Genomic DNA, 27343 nt, shown 5'->3' on the forward strand with positions numbered 1-27343 from the left:
TGATCGATCATATCTCGCAGCACGTCATTGACGAGTGCCTGGAAGACCGCTGGGGAGTTGGAGAGCCCAAAGGGCATAACCAAGTATTCAAAGTGCCCTCTGGGGGTGTTAAAAGCGGTCTTCCATTCATCCCCCTTCCTGATCCGAACCAAATGATACGGATTGCGTAAGTCCAGTTTTGTGAAAATTGACGCTCCCTGCAACCTCTCGAAGGCCGAAGACATCAACGGCAAAGGATAAGTATTCTTTACCGTGATGTTGTTCAGTCCCCGGTAATCAATACAAGGTCGCAGAGATCCGTTGAATTTAGAAGCTAGAGAATCAGAGATATATTTCTCCATAGCCTCCCTCTCTGGAATAGAAAGTGAATAGAGTTTGCCCTTAGGCGGAGACTTACCTGATAGTAAATCTATGGCACAGTCGTAAGGACGATGCGCAGGAAGAGAAGCAGCCTGAGACTTACTGAACACTTCCTTCAGATGGAGGTACTCAGCGGGCACGTTAGACAAATCCACCGCCTCCTCCTGCAACACAGACACAGACACAGACGGACAGGCAGACACTAGACAAGACTCATGACACCTTTTACACCAAGACAAAACGGAGTTAGAGAGCCAGTCAATGCTAGGGTTGTGGAGGAGGAGCCAAGGGTGTCCGAGGACAATGGGTGCCAGGAGAGAGTCAAGGATGTGAAAAGAGATGGTCTCGGAGTGATTGCCAGAGGTGATGAGTGTAATGTCTTCAGTGATGTATGATATGGTGGGAAGTTGCTGACCAGTGAGGGCGTGAACCGTGATGTGGTGCGGAAGAGGTCTGAGGGGAATGTGGAGCTTGTGGGCTAATGTGCTGTCCATGAAGTTACCTTCTGCCCCGGAATCCAGTAGTGCCTGACAGTGATGTGTCTGTGCTGACCACCGCAGCCATACCGGGAGGAGCATAGAAGATGAGGGTGATGATGATGATGATGATGAGGTCTTCTCGGCGGAGATCCCACCCGATAGTAGCCTCATACGTACTACCGGGCCTGGCCTTTCACCGGACAGGCGTGGGCTTGATGTCCGACTCCCCCGCAGTAAAGGCAAAGGCCCAGGGACCTCCGCCTCTCCTTCTCCTCCCGGGAAAGCCGAGCTCGCCCTACCTGCATGGGCTCGTGATCGTAGACGGGGCTGGCCACGTCCCCGCCGCTGAACCGCACGTCTGCCGGTCCCCTGGATGGGGTGTTGAGTAGCCCCCTCCTCTCCATCCGTGCCAGACGTGCATCGACCCGAAGGGCCAGCTCAATAAGTCCATTGAACGACGGGGAAGGTCCAGGGCGTAGATCTCCCTCTGGACGCGGTCAGCCAGCCCATGCAGGAACATGTCCCACTGCGCCTCCTCGTTCCAATGGCACTCCGCCGCCAGGGTCCGGAACTCGATGGAATAGTCCGAGACGGATCTCTCGTGCTGGCGTAACTCCGCCAGCCTCCTGGCCGCCTCCCGTCCTGCGGTGGCCCGATCAAAGAACCGTCTCATCTCGGCGGAGAGCGCCTGGAACGAGGCACAGCATGGGTCCTGGTTCTCCCACACCGCTGTTCTCCACAATGCCGCCCTCCCAGAGAGCAGGGTCAGAACGAAGGCCACATTGGCCCTCTCACTGGCGAAAGTTCTAGGCTGGAGGGCAAAATTCATATCACAACGGTTAAGGAAAGCTATACAATAGTCGGGCTCACACGAGTACGCTTCCGGAATCGGGAGGCGTGGTTCCGGCTGGGAGGGGGCCTCCGATGGTGCTGGTGGAACAGGCGGTGTGAGTGGCGCAGTGGGAGCTCGTAATAGCTGGAACTGTTGGGTGAGCTCGGACACCTGCGTCACTAAAGCCTGAACCGCGCGACCAGTGTCGTTAAGAGTCCGAACCTGGGAGTCCATCCTCCGAACACTGGCGCTGAGGAAAACTTAGAGGGAGGAAGGTTGATTACTCGCTGCCTCCATGTTGGTCAGATCGTTCTGTGACGCTAACAATGGAGGACAGGAGGCAGATGCAAGTAAAGGTAGTTTAATGACAGGAGTTGTGATGGATGAATGCTGGTGAGTGACGCAGGAACCACGATGGCAGCACAGACAGGTGGGTAGGTGATTTGAGTGCGTTGGTAGCGATGACGGTGGTGGTAGATCGGTGATCCGTGGTGATAATCCATGAGTGACTGTGATAATCCAAAGGAGACCGAAACAGGAAACAGGGCAAGGACAGGAACACAGGAGCACGAACAGACATCAACACATGGACCTCAAACAACGATCTGACAAACAGGAGACGAAAGACAGGGCGTTAAATAGGCGGTTGGAATGAGATGCACCTGCCGCTGATCAGGCGATCAGTGGCAACACCCACATGAACCAATCAACATGACATAACATGACTACAGCTGAAGACGGTGCATTCACGAACCGTGACATGGAGAGGATCTGCAAGGAGGATTGGCAGAGGATCCCCAAATCCAGGTGTGAAAAACTTGAAAAACTTGTTGCTTCTCTCCCAAAAAGATGGCTGTATAAGATCAAAAGGCTGCTTCCACTAAATACTGAGCAAAGGGTCTGAATACTTAGGACCATGTGATTTTTCAGTTATTTTTTTTTTTTAAGAAATGTGCAAAACTGTCAACAATTCTGTGTTTTTCTGTCAATATGGGGTGCTGTGTGTATATTAATGAGGAAAAAAATTAACAATTGATTTTAGCAAATGGCTGCAATATAAAAAAAGAGTGAAAGATTTAAGGGGGTCTGAATACTTTCCGTACCCACTGTATATACAAAATAATGTCATTAAAGATAATAATAATAATAATAATAATGCACTGGGAAACGTGAAAGTCAGCAGCATGATTTTTTTATTTTATAATGTGCACTAGTTTTTCAACCTTGCACACTCCATGTCTACAAAGCACGCATGTATAATGTGTCCTTAGTAACACTAGGTATTACTGTAATCAATGCAATCAATTATTAAAATTTCATTCAACATTTATTTTTATTCTCGCAACAATGCACCGTTGTATTTTGACACCCCTAATAAACACACAATTGGCTACACATACCTGTCCAGGTGCTGCATTTTCACATAAGTGGGTCTCATATTCAATAGCAAACACTGGAGCATTGTCGTTAATATCCATGACTCGGATTAGAGCGATTCCTCTGCCAACTTGAGATGGGTCCCCTGACGCACAAAAAAAGACAGTTGGCATGAGACATTCAATTCAATTCAATTCAAGTTTATTTATATAGCGCTTTTTACAATATAAATCATTACAAATATTCATTAGTAGCTTATAAGTGGTGACTGTCAGTTTGTGCGCGTATGACAGGATTTTTCAGAAAATTTATAAAAGACAGTCAGCCAGACGATGAACATTATTGACAGCAATTATTATATGATGCAGTCACACTTTTAGCAATATTTGTTAGTTCTGTTTGTTGATTCAGGGTTAGCATCATCTGGCGTCCTCTGAGGGGTCAGCATCATCTCTTCTCAGGTGTTCTGGACATAAGATTAACAGAGATTCAGCACCTAGAACGTGACTATTTATTTGTGGCTTAGGGTGAGTCAATATTTAAAGGTAATGTGACTTGTAGACAAGTATGGTGTTCCATACTTGGAACTTCTGCTCTGAATTTAACCCATACAAGTGCATGCACACAGCAGTAAGCAGTTATCCCTCTCACACAAACACAGTTGGCAGCCACTTCTGCCAACCAGGGAACAGTTGGGGGTTCTTGCTCAAGGGTTTTACCACCGTAGTGGTAAGAAGTGTGGAAGAGAGCGCTGGTCATCCTTGATCTTTTGAGATTAAACATCTCTATGTATATAATAATAATAATAATAATAATAATAAACACCTGGAATTTTCAGAAATCAAATCCTCTGCCCTTTGACCCAAACATGAACAAAACCATAAAAAAATGTGATTTAGTTTACACCTAGATGTTAATAAAGGCACTGACTATCAAACATGTACTATCATGTTGTTGAGGAGTCTTATTCAGGTGTAAATCCATATGACTCCTGTCAAAGTTAGGGTTAGCTCTTTATTCAATATTGATTAGTTTGACTTCATTTGAGAGTGAATAAAATATTAAATGGTTGCTCTGTTCATCATGCAAAGTAATTATGCTGCCTCAGGAGACTCAAGGTCAAAGTATACTTCTGTTTTTACGTGTACCTGAGGTTCTGTGTACAGTGAGATTGATGCCACCTTTTGGTCATCAGAACTATATACTGTACTTATCTGCTTAGAAAATCGCCACGTTTAATTTTGTGTCACCATACTTGTGTAACTACTCATGTAACAGTCTTTAAATAGAGAAAACATGGAAGTGTTTGGTGGCTCCTAAATTCATTCCTGTTTGGACCCTAAGGAATGAATGGTACCATGATAAACACTAGCATAGTGACACCACGCACTACAGCGACTTAGAATATGCACTGAGATGGGAGAGGTTTGTATCAACTAGTCTAAGATGAGGGAAGAACATAGTGGAAATATAACTAACTTGGTTTTGCACTAATCAGTTGTTCAATGAGATGGCAACACTGGCCCGGGTACCGGTTTCACAGATGAAAATTAAACTAAAGATAAAAAGCCACTGGAATGCAAGCCTGCAACCTTTAGTCAAAGAGGTGTAACAGCTATTGTTAATGTTTGAATGTATGCCAATTGAGGAGAGGCTTCACTATGCTAAATACAGTTTTTTGAGGAAACAGCTAATCATTTATTGAATCGACAGCCTCTCAACTAATCTTTAACATGATTTACACTAAAAAACAGTTTTTAGATGTAACTATTTTTAAGTTTACACCGAGAAAAAAAAAAAGGTGGGATTCAGTTTAGAGCGTTTCTGATTAATTCCTATGGTACCTGTAAATGGTCAATGAGTGTCAAAAACTAATGTCCGTGGTTATCAAAACACTCGTGATCCAAGTTGACTGTTACACTGTCTTCAATAGTAAGTAAAACAGACCTTTTCATCTCCCAATAGTAAAGACAAAATCTCTAAAGTAACAAGAATATAAATGGGAGACTTAAACAACTGGCTGCAAATTTAATTTAAAAGAGTACAAAGACATTTTTATCATTCATAACGTCTGGAGAAAAGTAGAGCAGATACTGGACAAAGATGAATCTTTCCAGAGTACATGTGTTGACAGCCTGCGTTCATGTACATCTCAAACAGAGTATACTCTGAAAGGCTGCACGTTCGACTGTGCGCATATGCTAGTGTTCACATACAAAAACAAAGTATACTTTGGGCTTTGAATATATCAATCTAATTGCATAAAATTCTATTACACTGACTTGTATTGTCATGTTCTTTTTGGAGCTTTAAAGTATTAGTTTCAATATTGTGTGTGTGTGTGTGTGTGTGTGTGTATATAATAAACTCTCTCTCTCTCTCTCTCTCTCTCCTCTCACTTTCTCTCTCTCTCATGTGGAGTACATGACAGAAGAGAACAAAAGAGCATCACCCCTTCAAAACAATTTTAAGCATTTCATTCAATAATTATTACAGCCCCCCCCCCCCCATTTAGCTTTTTGCATTTAATAATCTCATAAGAATGATTTTTCACATTTCAGAAAGCCTGTGCATGGCTTGTATTATACTCACAGTTCTCGGTGGCCAATATGGTGATATTGTGGACTGAATTGAATTCTCTGTCGAGGGCTTTGGCTGTGCTGATGACACCAGTCAGTGCATCCACATTGAAGAAGCGTTCCATATCTGTGTTTCGGTCTATGGAGTACCTGGACACACCAGTGAGGAGTCCTTCAGTAATAACAGGGAAAATTAACCTGACTTTATTAATTTATTTTCTTATCATTAATGACTCTAGCCTTAAAAATAATAATAATTTCAGTTGATTAGCTGTAACACGAAGTAAAAAAAGTCTAAAGTTTCACTGTAAAAAGGTTCACAAATGACTGAGCCAAAGTGGATCAGTATGCACCTCAGTTTTCAAGTAACTGTTTGGTACAGCAGAGAAATACCAAACGCCGATACCACACAGCATGTGATAAGTGCCATATTCAGACAAAGAAACATCGGTAACAAACAGTGAATAGTGTTTGATTATGAATGGGTCATTTTGAGTAGAAAATAAACTCCATGTCTCACAAAACAGTATGTTATTAAAACAAACAACAAATAACAACTAAACTTAACATCTAACAACAAAAACAACCATAAAACAGTGTACATTTTTAATTATTCATGACCCATTGCATGATGGGAAATATGGGATTATAACTTTGATATTTACTTAAAGAAACGGTTCCAAGTAAAATATACTTATGAGTTTTAACTTTAATTTCTACCTAGGCAGTTCCATTTGAATTTACTTATGTATTTAAGTAAAATAAATAAAAATGAAACCTCAAGTAGCTTATTGAATTATTATGACTTAAGAATGTGATATTTTGAATTAAAAAGACAAAATAGTATTTGTTTGTAAAATTTACTTAACTGATGCTATCTTTATTTACAAGTTCCAAACATAACTTTTTACAATGTGCAATGAATCTAATGTTAAACATTCAGTATTAACGTAACTGACGTGCGCAAGCAGATAAGGCACGCTGAGCAGATTGAGCGTGCAGCGGCGGAGATGCACGAGCTTGTCGAGTGAATATACAGTTCATCACTGGAAAGTTTGTTCAGTCGGATATGTCAAAAATAAGTAAGTAAAACTTACTTAATGATAGGGAGGAAGAGAGCGAGAGAGAGAGCACGTGCGCACTTCTGTTGTGTGATCTTTGATGTTCACTCACTTAGCACAAGCAAAAAAAAAAGAAAGAGAGAGACAATTTATAGGGACATTCATATTTTTTACCTTAGGCATAGATGACTTTCTGGCAAAAGTAAATCGAGCAGCCTGTGTGTACTATGCTAGGCAGTACGTTAACACTGTCCTTCTAGTTCTGCAACAGTTACATACACATGCATGCGTTGTGCATGTTTTGCTTGCTTGAGTGTTTCTGCATTATATAAGTGGCTTTGGAAAATAAATCGCAGCACATTTCGGATAAAAAAAAAAAAAAGACTTCTATTTGTGAAAAAAATTACAAGAGTGGTTCCCTGCATTATTACAGCAACGTGCGTCATTACAATATTAAGTCGCTGCTATGCGCTAAATGTTGAAGGTGTCTGAATAAATTTTGGTTTGACTGTATCTATTTAATAAATTAAGTTAACCAACGAAAATTATACATACTCTTTTGGTTTCTGTACCCAATATTTAAAAAAAAAAATATCGGTAACAGTACTCAGTATCAGCAAGTTACCAAAAATAAAAGTATCAGTATCGGGCTAGTAATGGAAAGAATGGTATCAGTGCATCCCTATTTACAGGATATAAGTGAAGTGACTGTCAAGTTCATAGAATTCTATGTTTGTAAACTAAAATGTGCAGTGGGAGTATTTTGAGAATGAATGGGGGGAAATAATGTGAACCTCTATAACTGTAACATAAGCCCCTGGAAGATCAGCTGTGAAGTGATGTGACTCTGAACGATCCGTTGTGACATGATGAGACTCAGGAAGTTCAGCTGAGATGTGACGAGACTCTGGAAGTCCAGCTGAGACGTAACAAGACTCTGGAAGATCAACTGTGCCCTGACTAGATCGACTGTGACTTGACTGGCTCGTGAATATCAGTGGTGACTTGAATTGACTCAGGAAGATCAGCAATGACTTGATTCAACTCAGGATTGGCAGCTGTGACATGACGGGACTCTTAAAAGTCAGCTTAGAAGTGATGAGACTCTGGAATGTCAGCTGAGAAGTCACGAGACTCTGGAATGTCAGAGAAGATGTGACGACTCAGGAAGACCAACTGTGACTTGACTTGACTTGACTCATGAAGATGAACAGTGACTTGACTCATGAACATCAGCTGTGGTGGACATTTTGCAATCATGCTCCGCTGTTACTGCCATTTTGTGCTTGTACTCTAGTGCAGATGCCATTACATGAGTGAGTGCGGTGTCGCGTTCTTCCTGCACAACACCCACAGTGAATGAAGAACCAACACACCACAAAGCATAGTCCAAAAACTGACAGAGTGATGAACGTGGACCCTCGCGTCTAACCCTTAGATTGTAGAGGTTGATTAAGGCCATCGCAAAAAAACTCTATCAAGTACAGTCCGGTAGGTCTGAAAAGTGTGCTATGGCTAAAAATTTGTGAACATAGTTCTCCAGAGATTGCGAGCCTCGTCTAAGGTATAACAAAATTCTTGCCGTGTCCATACCTGGCCAATGTTTCTCAGAAAAGTCGCTGGATCCTCATGTGGCCAAGTATTCTATGGCGGGGCTGACAAAATGTGAGACATGCGGATCCATGTGCAAGCTTTTATTGGACAGAGACGTGGTCATAACAGGCCTGGGTCAAACAATGTCTACAATGAACGAACAATATCCAGAGGGCTAAGCAAGAGTGAAAAGATGTGACATACAGCCAAGTATGGTGACCCATACTCAGAATTCACACACCCAGAGCAGTGGGCAGCCATTTATGCTGTAGCGCTTGGGGAGCAGTTAGGGGTTCGGTGCCTTGCTCAAGGGAACATATTCCGTAGTATTGACGGCCCGATACTCAAATGCACAACCCTAGGGTTAGGAGTCAAACTCTCTAACCACTAGGCCACGACTTCTCCAAAGAGGGAAATCCAGAATCCAGAGCAAAGGGTCAAAAAATGAGTAACAGGGCAAAGCAAGAAAAAGACAAAACTATGAAACCATGGTTCCCTGAGTAGGGAACGAGACACGGCGTCCTCTAGGGGACACTATGGGGAACACCTCGTCATGACCCTTGTCTGAAGCATACATTGAAAAAACACCAACGAGTTGGCCGGCGACAACCTCTGACGTCACTACCGGCGCGACTATAAACAGGCATCGGGAGAACATGTCCTTCTCTTCTTCATCTTCACTGACTGTTCTGTTTGAAGCATGCATCTGAAATAACTGGTAAGAGTGATTTTATCTCGACTACTAGCAAGCGTTTAGGTAATCTCTAGGTGCTGATCCACCATCTGGTCTGGGTATGGACAAAACCCTACGAAAACATGGTCTCTGTCATAACCAAGTGACAAAGCATAATGAGGGACCCAGGAATGGACTCGAGCAGAGGGCTCGTGAGGAATAGGTAAGTGAGGCCACAACACAACACTGTCCCGCAGGTAGCAATTCTACCTGCAGTTGTCGATGTTGGACAGTGTTATTCCTGCTTCCTAATATGCTTTTAATATCCAAATCCGATAAAGGATTTTTAGGCTGCATTAATTAGGTAAACCGGAACCGGGAACACTTCCCATAACACCCAATGTACTTGCTACATCATTAGAAGAATGGCATCTATGCTAATATTAGTCCGTTTCTCTCTTATTCCGAGGTCACCATAGCCACCAGATCCAGTCTGTATCCAGATCAGAGGGTCACTGCAGTCACCCGGATCCAGGACGTATCCAGACCAGATGGTGGATCGGCACCTATAAAGGACCGCTACATCCCTGAAAGACAGCGGAGACCAGGACAACTAGAGCCCCAGATACATATCCCCTGTAAAGACCATGTCTCAGATGACCACCAGGACAAGACCACAGGAAACAGATGATCCTTCTGCACAATCTGACTTTCCGGCAGCCTGGAATTGAACTGCTGGTTTCGTCTGGTCAGAGGAGAACTGGCCCCCCAACTGAGCCTGGTTTCTCCCTAGGTTTTTTTCTCCATTCTGTCAATGATGGAGTTTCGGTTCCTTACCGCTGTCACCTCTGGCTTGCGTAGTTTGTTGTCACTTCATCTACAGCGATATCGTTGACTTGATTGCAAATAAATGCACAGACACTATTTAAACTGAACAGAGATGACATCACTTAATTCAGTGATGAACTGCCTTTAACTGTCATTTTGCATTATTGCATTTTCTTTCTCCTCTCTCTCGCTACTCTCTCTCTCTCTCTCCAGTTTCACAAGTTCATCAAACAACTGTGGAATCTTTCTTTAAGCACGGTGAGTAATGGCTTCTCCTGCTATTTTTATTTGCACCTCTTGCCACATGTACAGTTTATCTATCTCTGTCGGTGATGAGGGATTCACATGTGATAAATGCAGGGAAATAGTTAGACTGACAGAGAAGACTTCAGAATTAGAGACACGCATCCAAACTAATTGAGGACAGTAAGAATGTGTGGGCTCTAGATACAACTTTGGATGTTTCTAGCTCAGGGAGTCCTGTACATTGCTCAGTTCCAGCAACAGAGCCCCCGCAGTAAGGCAACTGGGTTACAGTGAGGTTCTCCCCACTCAGTGATGCACCCACTGAGAAACCTGATGAAAGTGCCCTAGTTATTGGTGATTCTATTGTACAGAATGTGAATGTTTGGGGCAGACCTGACTTGTTGAAAAGAGATGGTCTTCATCCCTCCTGGGGTGGTGACGCTCTTCTCTCCAGAAATATGGCACATAGTCTTAGAGTTTGTACTTTACTAGCTGGGGCCCAGGTCAGGAAGCAGACAGACTGGCTAAACCAACCATCTGCTACCCACCTCATGTCACAGAAGTCAGTTAATTATCAGCCATAGAGACTCTTTCACCTAGATATCACACTATAGAGACTATAGAGCAATGCGACACAAGGCGCAGCTCAAGTGTGTTTGCTTGTTTCCACCCGGCGCCGTTTGCATTTTCCCATCTAGCACCATGTCGTTTAATTAGCAAATGCATTTGGGCTCATTTTTGCACCTATGGGTGTGCTGGTCTAAAAAAGAGGTGTGTTCAGACGCATTGCTGGCTCACTGCTATTTTAAGGAACTGAAAATAGACTGCACCATAGACCAACTCAAACCTGGTCTAAAGTCTGAAAAAAAATTTATTTGTTATTTAGAGAGCGTGTTAGTATAGGCGGGTCCACAATGCGCGTACACGCTACTTATTAAACGCAGGGATGCACAGCAGCACACAAATATGCTGCCAAATATGAAAAAAATTAAGGATTGCAATGCATAGAATTTTTTGTAGGCTGTTTAGTAATCGCATGTATCAGAATTAGACCATATATTTGCTTGCACATGAGCAGCTCCGTTTCTTCTCGAAAACGAGTTCTGTCTTTGCGCTTTCCAAATTCTGCCGTGTAGTGCATTTGGACACGCCCTGAGTGCACCTGCACCGTGCGCTTTACACTTTGCATTTAGATCGTTAAAATGTTCCCCAAATTAGAAAATACAAAAAAGTCCAAACCAATTTAAGAGTAACAATTTAATGAGGTTCAACAAATAGAAAACATATGCAATAAAGATAAACAAATGATAAAACTTGGCTTATTATAATATCAGGTTCCTTTCTATGAAAGCACTTTTTGTAAATAATATGATCACTGATCATAATCTAAATGTGCTCTGTTTGACAGAATCCTGGCTAAAACCAGATGATTACATTATTTTTAATGAGTCTACCCCCCAAGATTACTGTTATAATCATGAGCCACATCCAGAAGGTAAAGGGGGAGGTGTTGCTTCAATTTATAACAATGTTCTCAGGATTTCTCAAAGGGCAGGCTTCAAGTATAACTCGTTTGAAGTACTGGTGCTTCATATAACATTATCCAGAGAAACAAAAGTTAATGAAAAATCCCCTGTGCTGTTTGTACTGGCTACTGTACACAGGCCACCAGGGCACCATACAGGGACTTTATAAAAGAGTTTGCTCAATTTACTTCTGAGCTAAAAGTTAAAGAGTGCAGATAAAGTTTTGATAATTGATTTTAATATCCGTATCGAAAATCAAAAAGATGCACTGGGATCAACATTTATAGACATTCTGAACTCTATTGGGGTTAGACAACATGTCTCAGGACCTACTCATTGTTGAAATCATACTCTAGATTTAATACTGTCACATGGAATTGATGTTGATGGTGTTGAAATTATGCAGCCAAGTAATGATATCTCAGATCATTATATAGTTTTGTGCAAACTTCATATAGCTAAAACTGTAAATTATACTTCTTGTTACAAGTAATGTAGAACCATAACTTCTACCACGAAATACTTCTTTGTAAGTAATCTTACTGATGTATCCGAATTCCTTAGCATATAACCTCAAAACCAAAATTTCAGAACAACTTGCTGATGTAACAGAAACTATGGACTCTCTCTTTTCTAGCATTTTAAATTTTGTTTAAAATCCTTTCCGCTTAAGGAAGGTTAAGGAAAACAGTCTGACACCATGGTATAATGAGCACACTTGCACCCTAAAGACAGCAGCCCAGAGCGCTAAAATTTATTAGTCTATTAAAACTAAACATTCAAGGCATTCTAAATTATAGATGACAAAAACACTTCTGTATGCTTTTTATATTTATGTAATTTAATATACAGGTGCATCTCAATAAATTAGAATGTTGTGGAAAAGTTAATGTGACGAGTGGGGCGGGGCCGAGGGATGTGGGAACACGAGTGAGGCCGGTGGAGTGATTGGGAAATCCGCTACACCTGCGACCCACCACCGGTCTTGAGTCCCACAGAGGAGATGGAAGGATATAAAACTGGAGCGACGACAGTGAAGGACGAGAGAGGACCAGGCCTGGGCTTTTAGTTGTGTTTTGCTTTTATTTTGTGCGCATCAGTCGTCCGTGAGGGGCTGGTGCGCTGTTTTGTGTTTATTTTGTATTATTAAAATGTTGTTTGATTGTCCGCCGGTTCCCGCCTCCTTCTTCCGGATGAATACGAAGGTTTAATTCATTACAGTTAATTTCAGTAAATCAACTAAAAATGTATTAAATAATTTCAATGCACACAGACCGAAGTAGTTTAAGTCTTTGGCTCTTTCATTTGTGATGATTTTGGCTCACATTTAACAAAAACCCACAAATTCATCTAAAAAAATTATAATACTTCATAACAACACCAATAAAAAAAATAAAATAAAAACATTTTTAATTAACTGTTGGCCTTCAGGAAAGTATGTTAATTTGCTGTACATTTACTTAATACTTGGTAGGGGCTCCTTTTGCTTTAATAACTGCCTCAGTTCTGTGTGGCATGGAGGTGATCAGTTCGTGGCACTGCTGGTATGGAAGCCCAGGTTTCTTTGACAGTGGCCTTCAGCTCATCTACATTTTTTGGTTTCTTTTTTCTCATTTTCCTCTTGACAATACCCCATAGATTCTCTGCAGGTTCTGGTGAATTTGCTGGCCAGTCAAGCACAACAATACCATGGTCATTTAATCAACTTTTGGTGCTTTTGGCAGTATGGGCAGGTGCCAAATCTTGCTGGAAAATAAAATCGGCATCTTCAAAAAGCTGGATAGCAGAAGGAAGCATGAAGCCGAACAAAATTACTTGGTGAACTGGTGCAGTGACTATGGTTTTCAAAAAACACAATTGACCAACACCTGCAGTGTCATGAACGCACACACAAACAGAGAGATCAAATTGGAGTGATAGGAGAATCCAAATAATCGTAATCCAGTCAGGCATAAAGGTCAACATCCAGAAAGGCAGTCCAAAACAAGAAACATGACAAACACTAGAGAACACAAAAAAGCAGGGTGACACAAACCAAGGACTCCATGAAAATGATAGAAACAGACAGGTTATATATGGACAGGTGAAAACGATGAAAGTGAGAACAGTTCAGTGCAATTAACAGCGATGAATCTAGACAAAGGCTTGTGGGAAATGTAGTACCTGCAGTGGGGTGACTATAAGGGGAAGTGAGACCACTAGTGGACACCCAGGGATACACAGACCAGACACTGTGACATTACACCCCCCCCCCCCCCTCTAAGAAGCAGCTACCAGATGCTCCTCAGAACACAAAAATAAACCAAAGAAAAAAGAGACTAGGAGGGAGGTGGACTGGTGGAGGATCAGGGGGAGGGACGGAGGGCCAGGTCCATAGAGGGGAACAGGAACAGGAAGTGAAAAAAAAACAAACAAAAAAAACAAAGAGACCAAGGCGGATCAGAAAGTTCAGGGGCCCAGGGCTGTGCCGACAGAGTAGGAATCCAGGGTGGAGCAGGTGGAACTGGAGCCCACTGGGGCGGCACAGGCGGAACTGAAGGCCACCAGGGTGGAGCAGAGGACCATAACAGCCATGCGGCAGAGACAGAAGCCCAACAGGGCAGCACAGAGGACCACCACAGCCATGCAGATGAGACAGAAGCCCACCAGGGCAGCGAAGAGGACCACCACAGCCGTGTGGATGAGACAGAAGCCCACCTCGGCGGCGCAGAGGACCACCACCAGCGTGGCGCTGGGCTGGCAGCCATCTTAGCCAGTGGTGCTGGGCTGGCAGCCACCTTGTGCAGTGGCACTGGGCTGGCGGACATCCTTTTTGGAGACACCAGCATAGAGTTGGCCATCGTGTCTGGTGAGACGGGTGTGTTCGGTGTATCCCATTGACCACGATGTTGTAGGTAACTGGTGAACTCCCAAAAGTTCAGGATCTCCAGCCCCTTCATCTCCCACCGAGGCACAGGGTCATCAAGGCAGGCGTTAAACAGGATTCGAAATCCCACACACCGCTGGATCTGGGCATGATGGAGTCCTTCTGTCACGAATGCACACACAAACAGGGAGATCCAATTGCAGTGTTTTATTAGGAGAATCCAAATAATTGTAATCCAGTCAGGCAGAAAAGGTCAACATCCAGAAAGGCAGTCCAAAACAAGAAACATGACAAACACTAGAGAACACAAAAAAGCAGGGTGATATAAACCAAGGACTCCATGAAAATGATAGAAACAGACAGGGTATATATAGACAGGTGAAAACAATGAAAGTGGGAACAGCTGAGTGCAATTAACGGGTGTGCAATTAACAGTGATGAATCCAGACAAAGGTTTGTGGGAAATGTAGTACCTGCAGTGGGGTGACTATAAGGGTGAAGTGAGACCACCAGTGGACAACCAGGGATACACAGACCAGGCACTGTGACAAACAGATTACATTGCACCCCAAATAATCCCACACTGTGGAAACTTAACACTGGACTTGAAGCAACTTGGGCTATGAGCTTCTCCACCCTTCCTCCAGGCTCTAGGACCTTGGTTTCCAAATGAAATACAAAACTTGCTCTCATCTGAAAAGAGGACTTTGGACCACTATGCAACAGTCCAGTCCTTCTTCTCCTTAGACCAGGTAAGGCGCCTCTGATGTTTTCTGTGGTCCAGGAGTGGCTTAACAAGAGGAATACTACAACTGTAGCCAAATTCCTTGACACGTCTTTATGCCTTGATCCCAGCCTCAGTCCATTCCTTGGGAAGTTCACTCAAATTCTTGAATCAATTTTGCTTGACAATCCTTTTAAGGCTGCCGTTCTCTAGTTTGGTTGTACATTTTTTCCTTCCACTCAACTTTCTGTTAAAGGGATAGTTCATCCAAATAGTAAAATTATGTCATTAATAACTCACCCTCATGTTGTTCCAAACCTGTAAGACCTCCGTTTATCTTTGGAACATAGTTTAAGATATTTTAGATTTAGTCCGAGAGTTCTCAGTCCCTCCATTGAAGTTGTGTGAACGGTATACTGTCCATGTCCAGAAAGGTAAGAAAAACATCATCAAAGTATTCCAGGTGACATCAGAGGGTAAATTAGAATTTTTTGAAGCATCGGAAATACATTTTGGTCCAAAAACAGCAAAAACTACGACTTTATTCAGCATTGTCTTCTCTTCCGTGTCTGTTGTGAGAGAGAGTTCAAAACAAAGCAGTTTGTGATATCCAGTTCGCGAACGAATCATTGGATGTAACCGGATCTTTTTGAACCAGTTCACCAAATCGAACTGAATCATTTTAAACGGTTTGCGTCTCCAATACGCATTAATCCACAAATGACTTAAGCTGTTAACTTTTTTAATGTGGCTGAAACTCCCTCTGAGTTCAAATAAACCAATATCCCTGAGTAATTCATGTACTCAAACAGTACACTGACTGAACTGCTGTGAAGAGAGAACTGAAAATGAACACCAAGCCGAGCCAGATAACAAACAATAGACTGACTCGTTCACGAGTCAAGAACCATTTAAAACGATTCAGTTCGCTTTGGTGAACAGCCAAAATCATTACAATTAAAAGAACCAAAGACTTAAGCTACTTTAGTCTGTGTGCATTGAATTTATTTAATAGACAAGTTTCATATTTTGAGTTGAATTACTGAAATAAATGAACTTTTCCACAACATTCTAATTCATTGAGATGCACCTGTATATCACACAAAGAGTACCGTTATTATTTAGATATTAGCATGAACACATTTAATAATAATTTTATACAAGTTCAGTAAAACAATGTCACTTACATTTTAGGCATAATATTGCTTGTTTTTGCTCAATTTTGCCAACGAAAATAGATCCAAACAAAGATCACAGCACTGTTTTGCATTTCTGAGCAATGGAAGGTGTTTACTTGTTGTATGAATCAGCTTTTTAAACGAATTGGTTGAATAAATTATTCAGTTATTCACTCATTAACATGGTCAAATGCTTTGATTCTGAATGAATAATTTGTTTCAATTAATCTTTTAAAGCTCAATGACTCACTCATCAACAGTCACTTGCTGCCACCTACTCACACATGACTCCAGTAACAGTAAAAGGTCAGCTCTTCATTGGTTCATGACATGCCTCAGGTGTTAACAGTATTAATTCAGATATTAGTACATGATTTGTTCATGTAATCTTATTATTAAGTGCTACTGCAATGGTTTATCTACACATAGAATTTTAAAGAAGAATTTGATCAAAGATATTTGAAAGAGCAGGTCATTTGGGTATTTGAAAAATATTTCTTTTGCAGTTTATAATGTAGCTATCCTTAAATTAAAACAATCTACAAAGTTTTTAATCCAAAAAAGTGCATGATAAATAAAGATATTATCCCGTCATTGCTAGGAAAGTTTATTGGTTTAAATTGTGTGTGTCTTACCCTGGTTAATACGTGCTGACAGTGGCGCTTGGTTTTGCGTTTGCCTATCGCGGGACTGCCTGGTTTCGATCTGCTAAATAGTGAGGCGTGGCCAAAGCCAGTGAAAGTACTTAATTAGCTGTTTAGAAAGCACTTGTCAGAAGAAACAGTCGAGCTACAGAGAAGGACAGCAGCTTGTGAGTGTTTTGCCTTGTTTTCTCATCAGACTAGTGTGGGATCGTCATTGCTAGGAAAGTTTTTTGGTTTAAATTGTGTGTGTCTTACCCTGGTTAATACGTGCTGACAGTGGCGCTTGGTTTTGCGTTTGCCTATTGCGGGACTGCCTGGTTTCGATCTGCTAAATAGTGAGGCGTGGCCAGCTGACTTCAATCACAGGTAATCAGGCTAATACAAAAGCGCTAAGTTTCACCGCGGCAGCCCTCGTGTGAGCCCTCCTCGTGTGAAGACGGACGAGTGTAAAGACGATCGACTCTACCTGCACGACTCCACCGAGCAAGGACACCGACAGGGCACTTGAGTATTGCTTTTTTCCTCTTTCTTTACTTTTTGTATACCTTGTTCTCAAATATCTTACACCTGTAGTCACTATGTGCTTTCAGATCTCTACTATCACTACTAACACTCGGAGAGCACGCTACGGACGTCGCAGGAAGGCCTGTCTGACAAACCTACGGCCTGTCCCTCTGACCTCTACTACTACGCTCTCTATTCCAGTTGGTCTCTGGAACTGCCAGTCTGCAGTTAACAAAGCAGACTTCATTTCTTCTCTTGCTACTCATTCCGGTCTCAACCTCATGGCACTGACAGAGACTTGGATCAAACCTGAAGATACTGCCACCCCTGCAGCCCTCTCCACTAATTTCACTTGTTCCCACACTCCTCGTACCACTGGGAGGGGTGGAGGAACAGGTCTCCTTATATCAAAAGAATGGAAATTTGATCTTCAGCCATCACCTACAGGTACTGGTTCATTTGAATCACATGCCATTACTGTAACCCACCCTGTTAAAATCCAGTTTGTGGTCATTTATCGTCCCCCAGGTCAATTGGGAAACTTCTTGGAGGAGTTGGATGTGCTGCTATCAAACTTTCCTGAAGATGGTACTCCTCTGGTACTGCTTGGTGACTTCAACATCCACCTAGATAAACCCCAGGCTGCTGACTTCAAAACTCTGCTCGCCTCATTTGATCTCAAGCTAGTGTCTACTACAGTGACTCACAAATCAGGCAACCAACTGGACCTCATCTACACGCGCTGTTGCTCTGTGGACAACTCTTCAGTTGCTCCACTGCACACCTCAGACCACTTCCTCATTACTGCTAACCTAGCACTTACTCCTGAAGTGCCTCACACTCCAACGCAGGTCACCTTTCGACGGAACCTACGCTCACTCTCTCCATCTCGCCTATCTTCTGTGGTTTCATCCTCACTTCCTGCACTCTCTCAGTTCTCTGCTCTGGACACGAACAGCGCTACGGACACTCTTTGCTCCACTTTAACATCTTGCTTGGACAACTTTTGCCCACTGTTGTCTAGACCAGCACGCACTGCCCCATCTGCCCCCTGGCTGTCTGAGGTTCTCCGTGAACATCGCTCTAAACTCAGGGCTGCAGAGAGGAAATGGCAGAAATCAAGAAACTCTACAGACCTCAGTGTGTATCAGTCTCTCCTCTCTTCCTTCTCTGCAAATGTCTTCACGGCTAAAACATCCTACTACCACAACAAAATTAACAGCTGTTGTGACGCTCGGACACTCTTCAAGACTTTCTCTTCTCTTCTTAATCCGCCGCCACCACCTCCTCCATCGACTCTTACAGCGGACGACTTTGCAGTTTTCTTCACAAATAAGACGAGATCCATCAGCGGCCAATTCTCCACACCGCAGACTGAGGACAACTTCACAATGACCGATGCACACTCTTTCTCCTCCTTCTCCCCACTCTCAGAGATGGACGTCTCCGAACTTCTCCTGTCCAATCATCCTACTACTTGTCCACTTGATCCGATCCCCACTCACCTCCTTCAAGCGATCTCTTCTTCAGTCATACCTTTGCTTACTCACGTTATCAACTCCTCTCTTCACTCTGGAACATTTCCCTCAGCATTCAAGCAGGCTCGGGTAAGCCCACTGCTCAAGAAACCATCACTAAATCCAGTGCTTCTTGAAAACTACAGACCGGTATCCCTTCTTCCATTCATTGCAAAGACACTTGAGCGAGCTGTGTTCAACCAGTTTTCTATATTCCTTGTACAGAACAACCTCCTGGACAGCAACCAATCTGGCTTCAAAAGTGGCCACTCAACTGAGACTGCTCTGCTCTCGGTTACTGAAGCCCTGCGACTAGCAAGAGCAGCTTCAAAATCCTCGGTACTCATCTTACTGGACCTTTCTGCTGCTTTTGACACTGTTAATCACCAGATTCTCCTGTCCACCCTCAGAAAGATGGGCATCTCTGGAACAGCACTCCTGTGGGTTAAGTCCTACCTCTCTGACAGATCCTTCAGTGTGTCTTGGAGGGGTGATGTTTCAAAGTCACACCACCTTGCTACTGGGGTTCCTCAAGGCTCAGTACTTGGACCACTTCTCTTCTCCATCTACATGACATCATTAGGATCTGTCATTCAGAAGCATGGCTTTTCTTATCACTGCTACGCTGATGACACCCAACTCTACCTCTCATTCCAACCAGATGACCCGACGGTAGCTGCTCGCATTTCAGCCTGTCTGAGTGACATCTCTAGCTGGATGAATGACCATCACCTTCAGCTTAACCTTACGAAGACAGAACTCCTGGTGATTCCAGCTAACCCATTGCTTCATCACAACTTCTCTATACAGCTGGGCTCATCAACCATTACTCCTTCGAGGACAGCTAGAAACCTAGGAGTTGTGATGGATCATCAGTTAAGCTTCACAGACCACATTGCTACAACTACCCGGTCCTGCAGGTTTGCCTTATACAACATTAGGAAGATTAGACCCTTCCTGTCAGAGCAAGCAACCCAACTTCTTGTCCAAGCTCTTGTTCTCTCTAGACTGGACTATTGTAATGCTCTCCTGGCGGGCCTTCCTGCATGTACTGTCAAGCCTCTGCAATTGATCCAGAATGCAGCAGCGAGGGTTGTCTTCAATGAGCCAAAGAAAGCTCACGTTACTCCGCTCCTCATCAGGTTACACTGGCTACCAGTAGCTGCTCGCATCAAATTCAAGGTACTGATGCTAGCCTACAAGACGACCACTGGCACGGCACCAACTTACCTAAACTCATTGGTTAAATCTTATGTGCCCTCCAGAAGTTTGCGCTCTGCAAGTGATCGACGCCTTGTGGTACCATCCCAAAGAAGTTCAAAATCACTCTCAAGGACCTTTTCCTGGACTGTCCCCAGCTGGTGGAATGACCTCCCAATCTCAATTGTACAGCTGAGTCTTTACTCATTTTCAAGAAACAGCTAAAGACTCATCTTTTTCGCCTGCACTTAACCAACTAAAACTAGCACTTTTCCTTTTCTTGTCTTTTAATTAAAAAAAATAAATAAATAAAAAATAAATAAATAAAAATAAAAAAAACCTACCTATGCGTTCTATACTAGACTAACTGAGACTTGTCATGGCACTTGTATACTGTTGTTGTTCTCTTGTTGACCTGACTGCTTCTGTTGTTCTCATTTGTAAGTCGCTTTGGATAAAAGCGTCTGCTAAATGATTAAATGTAATGTAAATGTAAATACGTCACTGGGTAACACATTTGCATAATCCCCGCCTGCCCATGAAATACAAACAGAGTCTGACCTGCCCACAAACGCTTCCACTATTGGTGTGTTTATATCATGTTGAGATAACGCTGTGTTCAAGGATACCACAGAAATACAATTTCAAACCTTTTGTTTTGTGCATGTCATAGAGTGCTTCTCTAATCTTGGCTTTTATCTTCTTTGGCTTCTAATCTTCTTAATTTGGACTAACAAGCCCTCAGAACCACAAACTGTAAGTAGTACGATTGATACGTTATGTGTATATTTTCAATTGAGTGCTTTGTTTGCTTAAGTGTTTTTGTATTATGTCATTATAATAAGAATGGATTGGCACTATATTATTGTTTTATGTAAAGATGTTTTGTCAGTGGTAGCACTGGCTAACTGGCTCATGGACTCCTCGCTGTGCAAATCACAACAGGCTTGGCCAGCTGACCAATCATAGGAGACTAGTATTATGGAAGGGAGGGGTTTCCTCCGAACTTGCAAGGAACTAATCATTTTGGAATCATTGGCAAATGACTGTAAAATTAAATGTATTTTCTGAGAAAATACAATGTTTTCTGACCTTAGATGCACTTAAACCTGTTGTAGGGACATGATCCTTGGCCTGCACTCATTAAGGCTTCATTCAGTTCACCAGTGTTTTGTTACCTTGTTTGCTCTGTCTTATTTAAGTGATGTCTTCTCATGCATTCTTTGGTAAGTCTTGCTAGCATGGACCCTGTGTTTTGCTTCTATGCCTAGTTGTTTGAATCTTCTATGGATTTGATTATCTTTATATATGCAAGTTTAGACCTTTGCCTGCCTTTGATTACTCTTTGGATTACCTTTATAAAAGACTGTCCAGCATTTGTTGTGCATTTGTCATGCAACAAATGCAAAATACCAAGCATTTGTCATGGTCAAGTCCCAATGCTTTGACCAAAAACAATTATTCTAGAGCAGGGATCAACAACCTTTTCGGCATGACGTGCCATTTTTTATTTTTATGGTTAACCACTGTGCCAACACAGCCCCCCCCCCCCCCCCCCCCCACACACACACACACACCGATATAATTCTGTATTTAAACGGTACATACACAATTTTTTATTATACGATAAAAAAAAAACGTTTTTTTAACGTTTAATCAACGTTAATGCACTGCTTTAATTGATGAACGTGCACACACAGACACACACACACACACACAACACACACCACTCGCACACAGAGATCTGAGATCGTGCTGTGCAAAAAGTAGCATTCAGAGTGTTGTCACGCTACTTTTATTAATCGATACTGAATCGCTACATTATATTTCTCAACAACAAAGGGGCAAAATCGCTTCATTGTCTGCAGAGAGAGACAATTTACCCCCCCCCCCCACTTTCTTTCTCTCAAAATGGCCATATTTCAGAACATTTTTCATCACTGGATATAGCTTTAGGTCATTTAACATTTCTATGGTAAAACGTATTATTAAAAGTTGACTAATGTTAATTGATTTGCAGCTTCATCTTACCTCACTCTCTTTAACGTTAAACTGACGCTTCGCGCTCTGCTTCTGTGAACAGTAAACCCCGCCTACTTTGATCTGATTGGCCATCTCAGTCATTTTGACATTGACGAGTGCTGTTAGACCGAGGCTTTGATCTGAAGCACCTAGTATGTGCAGTGTTTGCACGTGCATCCATGCAAGTTAATTCTCACACTTTAATAGTATTTGTAGCTCCTAACAGGCTGTGTGACTATGAGAAGTTATTACATCAAACTGTACGTCATTATACAGTTTTCCTTATCCCTCTGCGTGCCACTGTTGGCACGCGTGCCGTAGGTTGCCAACCCCTGTTCTAGAGCATCCTCACTTCAGTCCTCTAAACTGTTAAACCAGAGTTTGGGGTCTACGCAGACCTCAATGTTGTTTTTATGTGGATTAAGAACAGAATGAAGTCAGTTGATTGTGTTTTAGCATCCAATCAGAATTTGAACTGTAATGTATTTGATTAAGAGGAGAGTAAGATAAAAAGCTATATGAGTCACAAACACACAGTCTAATAGGATATTACATTAAACACAAATCAGTTAAGCATATACCTGATTGCACTGCTGGATGAGTCTGGATCAGAGGCTGAAACCGTACCAACGACTGTGCCGACCCTCGCTGCCTCAGAAACCATCATCTTTCTGATCAGGGGGGAAAAGACTGGCGGCTCATTCACATCCTCTACAATAACATTTACAGCTGCTGTATCACTGAAGGGGCCAAAGGTCAGAAACTGAGGGTCAATATTCCGATTAGTAGCTTCAATCTTCAGAGAAAAACTGCTTTTGGTTTCATAGTCCAAAGGCTGCAGGAGAGAGAGAGAGAGAGAGAGAGATTATATTTGAGGCAGAATGGAAGAACACAGGCTAAAAGAAGAAAAATAACTAACAGCAGTCTTAATCCGTGCATCTATTCACAAAAAAAACAAAAAACTAATCCCAATCCCAATCAAATCCAAAACCCAATCAACATAGGCTACACAATTTAAATGAATTAAATGGGTGTTAAAAAAGATGATAACCGCACATATAAATAAATATATATATATTATTTAATATAAAAATATATTTGTCAAACTAAAATATCACAGTATGTAGAATTCTTAAGCTGTTAAAGGATATATAATCCTTTGGTCCAATAGCACAAAACAGTCCAGAAGAGGTCTGGTGCGTCCACCTGTGAATATACAATCCAATCTGATATAATCTCAAAACTGAAACCAATGGAAGTAAAAATGTCACCAGGAGTTTGTGTGTCAATCCAGGCGTAATTTTCCATGCACATATCGGAATTTATAAAAAATAAACTTACCATAAATATATACACACATTATGGACATTGTAGACCATGCATACGCACTCTTTTTCCTGGCTTGAGAAATGTAATGAAGTAAGCAACGGTTTTAAAATCGGTTTTCATTTCGATATACACTTTGTAATGAGTAGAAATATGGTGTGGCCCCTTTAAGAGCTGCGCGCTCCCGGTTGAACTGTTGATCTGCATTGTATGGATGATTTGAGCACTGCATGTATGCGAGTTCTTTCTTTTTTTCTGTTGGTAATTTAAAATTATTTTCTTTATTAAGTATTGGTTACTTTACTCTATTAAGTAAAGTTCCATGGGGAATAAAGCGCCAGTTGTGAAATGTCAATCACCTAATACTAACTGAGCTGTCCTTATTTATGCACAAATCTATACATAAATCAATATTCTGTTCCAGATTGTTTCACATTATTTATTGCTAAGTCTTGCTAAATTTATTTTTATTTTTTGTTTTCATGTCAGTGTTTGTATACATGTATGTTTGTATGTATCAGGAAGCACCTTAAAAAAAACACAACAAATTCCTTGTGTGTTTGCGCACACCTGGTGAATAAAGCCAATTCTAATTCTGATTCTGATTCTCTAAGTGAGAGCCACACAAAAAAGAAACATTATTATGACAAGAAGTGACACATGGTTTCATATGCTGTGGGGGACTTAGTCAGGGTTAAGACTCATCCAAGATCTGATGCAGATACAAACATTACAGCCAAACTGGCCCCAGTGTATGATGACCCATTTTGCGTCTCTAAGAAACTGTCAAGTGTTAACTATAAACTTTCGAATGTAGACACTAGAGAAGATGCTGGCGTGTATCATGTAGTAAATCTGCAGCCTTTTCATTCATGGGATACAGTCATGTCTACAGCAAGTTCCTATGGTGATGTTGAAATGTCGCTACCTTTGGTTGTGTACTTTGATTCCCAAACATACAGAGAGGAATCTGTTAATGCTGACCAAAGGGTTAATACAGACTATTCAATTGAACCTTTGAATCAACACTCTGATGCAAGTTCTCCAGAACATTGCACTGAACACTCACTTGACCTTGTTCCTGACAGTATTGATGTTTCTGGCTCTAATGACTTGACATTGTTACGGCCGAACCCCGCAAATCAGGCTCAGGGACGTTATGCACTGAGACAGAGAAATTTCCCCAGAATTACTTATGATTGGACAGTGAATACGTTGACCAACCCCTACTATACATGAAGGTTTGACTTGCAGTGATGACAGATTGAATTTCAGTATTACTTAAATGTGTTAATTGTTAATGTTCATGCATATTCATGGTTCTGATCTAGGAAAAATTTAGTGTTTTACTTCTGTGTTCTGGTCATACTCTTCTCCTTTGTTACTAACTGATGTATGCTGTGCTAACTGTTAATCTGCACTGTATGATCTGCACTGTTGATCTGCACTGTATGATCTGCACGACCTGAATGAGTTTTATTGTAGATTTGAAACCCCCAACACCCATTCTGACCATCTCCCTACACATCCGTTAACACCTCCTGCAATCCCCCTCTCCATACCTCCTGCTCTTCAAATCTGTGAAGATGATGTGTGCCAGGTCTTCAAGAAGAGCAAAAGAAGAAAAGCAACAGGCCCAGATGGTGTTACACCAGCCTGTCTGAAAATCTGTGCTGACCAGCTGGCCCCCATCTTTTCACAGATCTTCAACAGATCCCTGGAGTTGTGTGAAGTGCCTTCCTGCTTCAAACGCTCCACCATAATCCCAATTCCAAAGAAACCCAAGACAACAGGACTTGACGACTACAGACCTGTGGCTCTAACGTCTGTCGTCATGAAGTCAACACCATCATCCCAACAGCCCTTCAGACCAAACTGACCCAGCTCTCTGTTCCTAGCTCTATCTGTCAGTGGATCACCAGCTTTCTGACAGATAGGCAACAGTAAGTAAGACTGGGGAAATTCATGTCAAACACCTGCTCCACCAACACTGGTGCCCCTCAGGGATGTGTTCTTTCCCCTCTGCTCTTGTCCCTGTACACCAACGACTGCACCTCTAAAGACCCCTCTGTCAAGCTCCTGAAGTTTGCAGACGACACTACAGTCATCGGCCTCTTCCAGGACGGTGATGAGTCTGCTTACAGACAAGAGGTTGAGCAGCTGGCTGTCTGGTGCAGTCTTAACAACCTGGAGCTGAACACGGTCAAAACAGTGGAGATGACCGTGGACTTTAGGAAAAAACCCCCTGCACTTTCCCCACTCACCATCATGAACAGCACTGTGACTGCAGTGGAGTCATTCAGATTCCTGGGAACCACCATCTCTCAGGACCTGAAGTGGGACAATCACATTGACTCCATTGTGAAAAAGGCCCAACAAAGGTTGTAATTCATTCGCCAGCTGAGGAAGTTAAACCTGCCACAGGAGCTACTGAAACAGTTCTACTCAGCCATCATTGAGTCTGTACTGTGTACTTCAATAACTGTCTGGTTTGGTTCAGCAACAAAATCAGACATCAGAAGACTACAGAGAACTGTTCGGACTGCTGAAAGGATTATTGGTGCTCCCCTGCCCACCCTTCAAGAACTCTATCCATCTGGCCCTCGCCTCAGAGCCGCAAATACCAGAACGGTAAGGCACAAGAACAGTTTCTTCCCTCAGGCAATCTACCTCATGACAAGTTAAATGTTCCCCACTTATGCTTATGCTTATGCAATAAAAATGTGCAATATCCTTATATTTATTTGTTACCCCTTCATCCTAGTACATCCCTGCATCTTACTCAATCCTATTCCATTATCATTTATAGCACAATTGTTTATACACTTATTTATTTGCCCATTTTTTTATTTTTATTTTTTGTCTGTGTGTTGTTGTCTCTGTGTACTGGAAGCTCCTGTGACTAAAACAAATTCCTTGTATGCGCAAGCATACTTGGCAATAAAGCTCTTTCTGATTCTGATTCTGATGAATGATTTGAGCACCGCATGTATGCGAGTTGTTTCTATTTCTCTGTTGTTCCTTTAAAGTTATTTTCTTTATTAAGTAATGGTTTGGATGGCACAGCGTTCATGACAGACAGTTACCGGAGTTCCATGAGGAATAAAGCGCCAGATGTCAATCGCCTTCGTGAAGTCAGTCTGATATCAGCAAGCGAACTGAGCTATCCCTATTTGTTCTGTACACACAGCGTTGCAACCTTTACATTAAATATTCCACTCTCATTAATGGAGATAAGCATTGAAAATGCATAGTCATTATCCAGAAGTTAAACATTAAAAATTATAAGAATGTAGACATTTTTAGTGGAATGCACTTTTCCTGTGGCATGTTGTTGACATGTAATGACAGCGAGGAGTTCTATAGGTGCACGCTCATTCATCTTTAAACTAAACTGCAGGTTTCATGCTATGTGAAAATATTTTAGTGAGAACAGTGATCAATGATCCGCACTTCGATATTATGGCAGACACTGCTGGATTCAGTGGTCGAATGGTCAATTGTCCGGTTTGAATAGGTCCAATGATAATTGCTTACTGTACAACCGCAGCTGCTTGGTGTTGATTTTGCGGTGTTGAGGTATTGATGTCGCGTGAATTCATCTCCACAACATTATGAAAAAATACCACTAGATTTGAAGGATACAACTTGAAGAAAATGATCATTTGAATGTTTTCTTTATAAAAATAGCCTACTTTGTCAGTGACACGCCGAATTCTATTTAAACTGCAATAAATATAGGCTAAAACTAGCTAAAAGAGGTTCATCTTATCAGCAAAACTGCATTAATTAAATTTGATTTGAATTG

General features: G+C 42.0%; 1 protein-coding gene across 1 annotated transcript in view; it reads right to left on the reverse strand.

Moving 5' to 3' along the window:
- The window catches only part of LOC132123956 (cadherin-7-like), a 156367-nt gene that overhangs the window by 40078 nt on the left and 88946 nt on the right, over window positions 1-27343 (reverse strand). Inside the window, exons 7-9 of the mRNA XM_059534647.1 lie at window positions 22791-23044; window positions 5641-5777; window positions 3072-3193 (exon numbers count right to left, since the gene is read on the reverse strand). Of these exons, the coding sequence (XP_059390630.1) occupies window positions 3072-3193; window positions 5641-5777; window positions 22791-23044 (513 nt within the window). The remainder of the gene's footprint in view (window positions 1-3071; window positions 3194-5640; window positions 5778-22790; window positions 23045-27343) is intronic.

The sequence above is a fragment of the Carassius carassius genome, chromosome 42 (genome assembly GCF_963082965.1).
Source record: "Carassius carassius chromosome 42, fCarCar2.1, whole genome shotgun sequence".
NCBI lineage: Eukaryota > Metazoa > Chordata > Actinopteri > Cypriniformes > Cyprinidae > Carassius > Carassius carassius.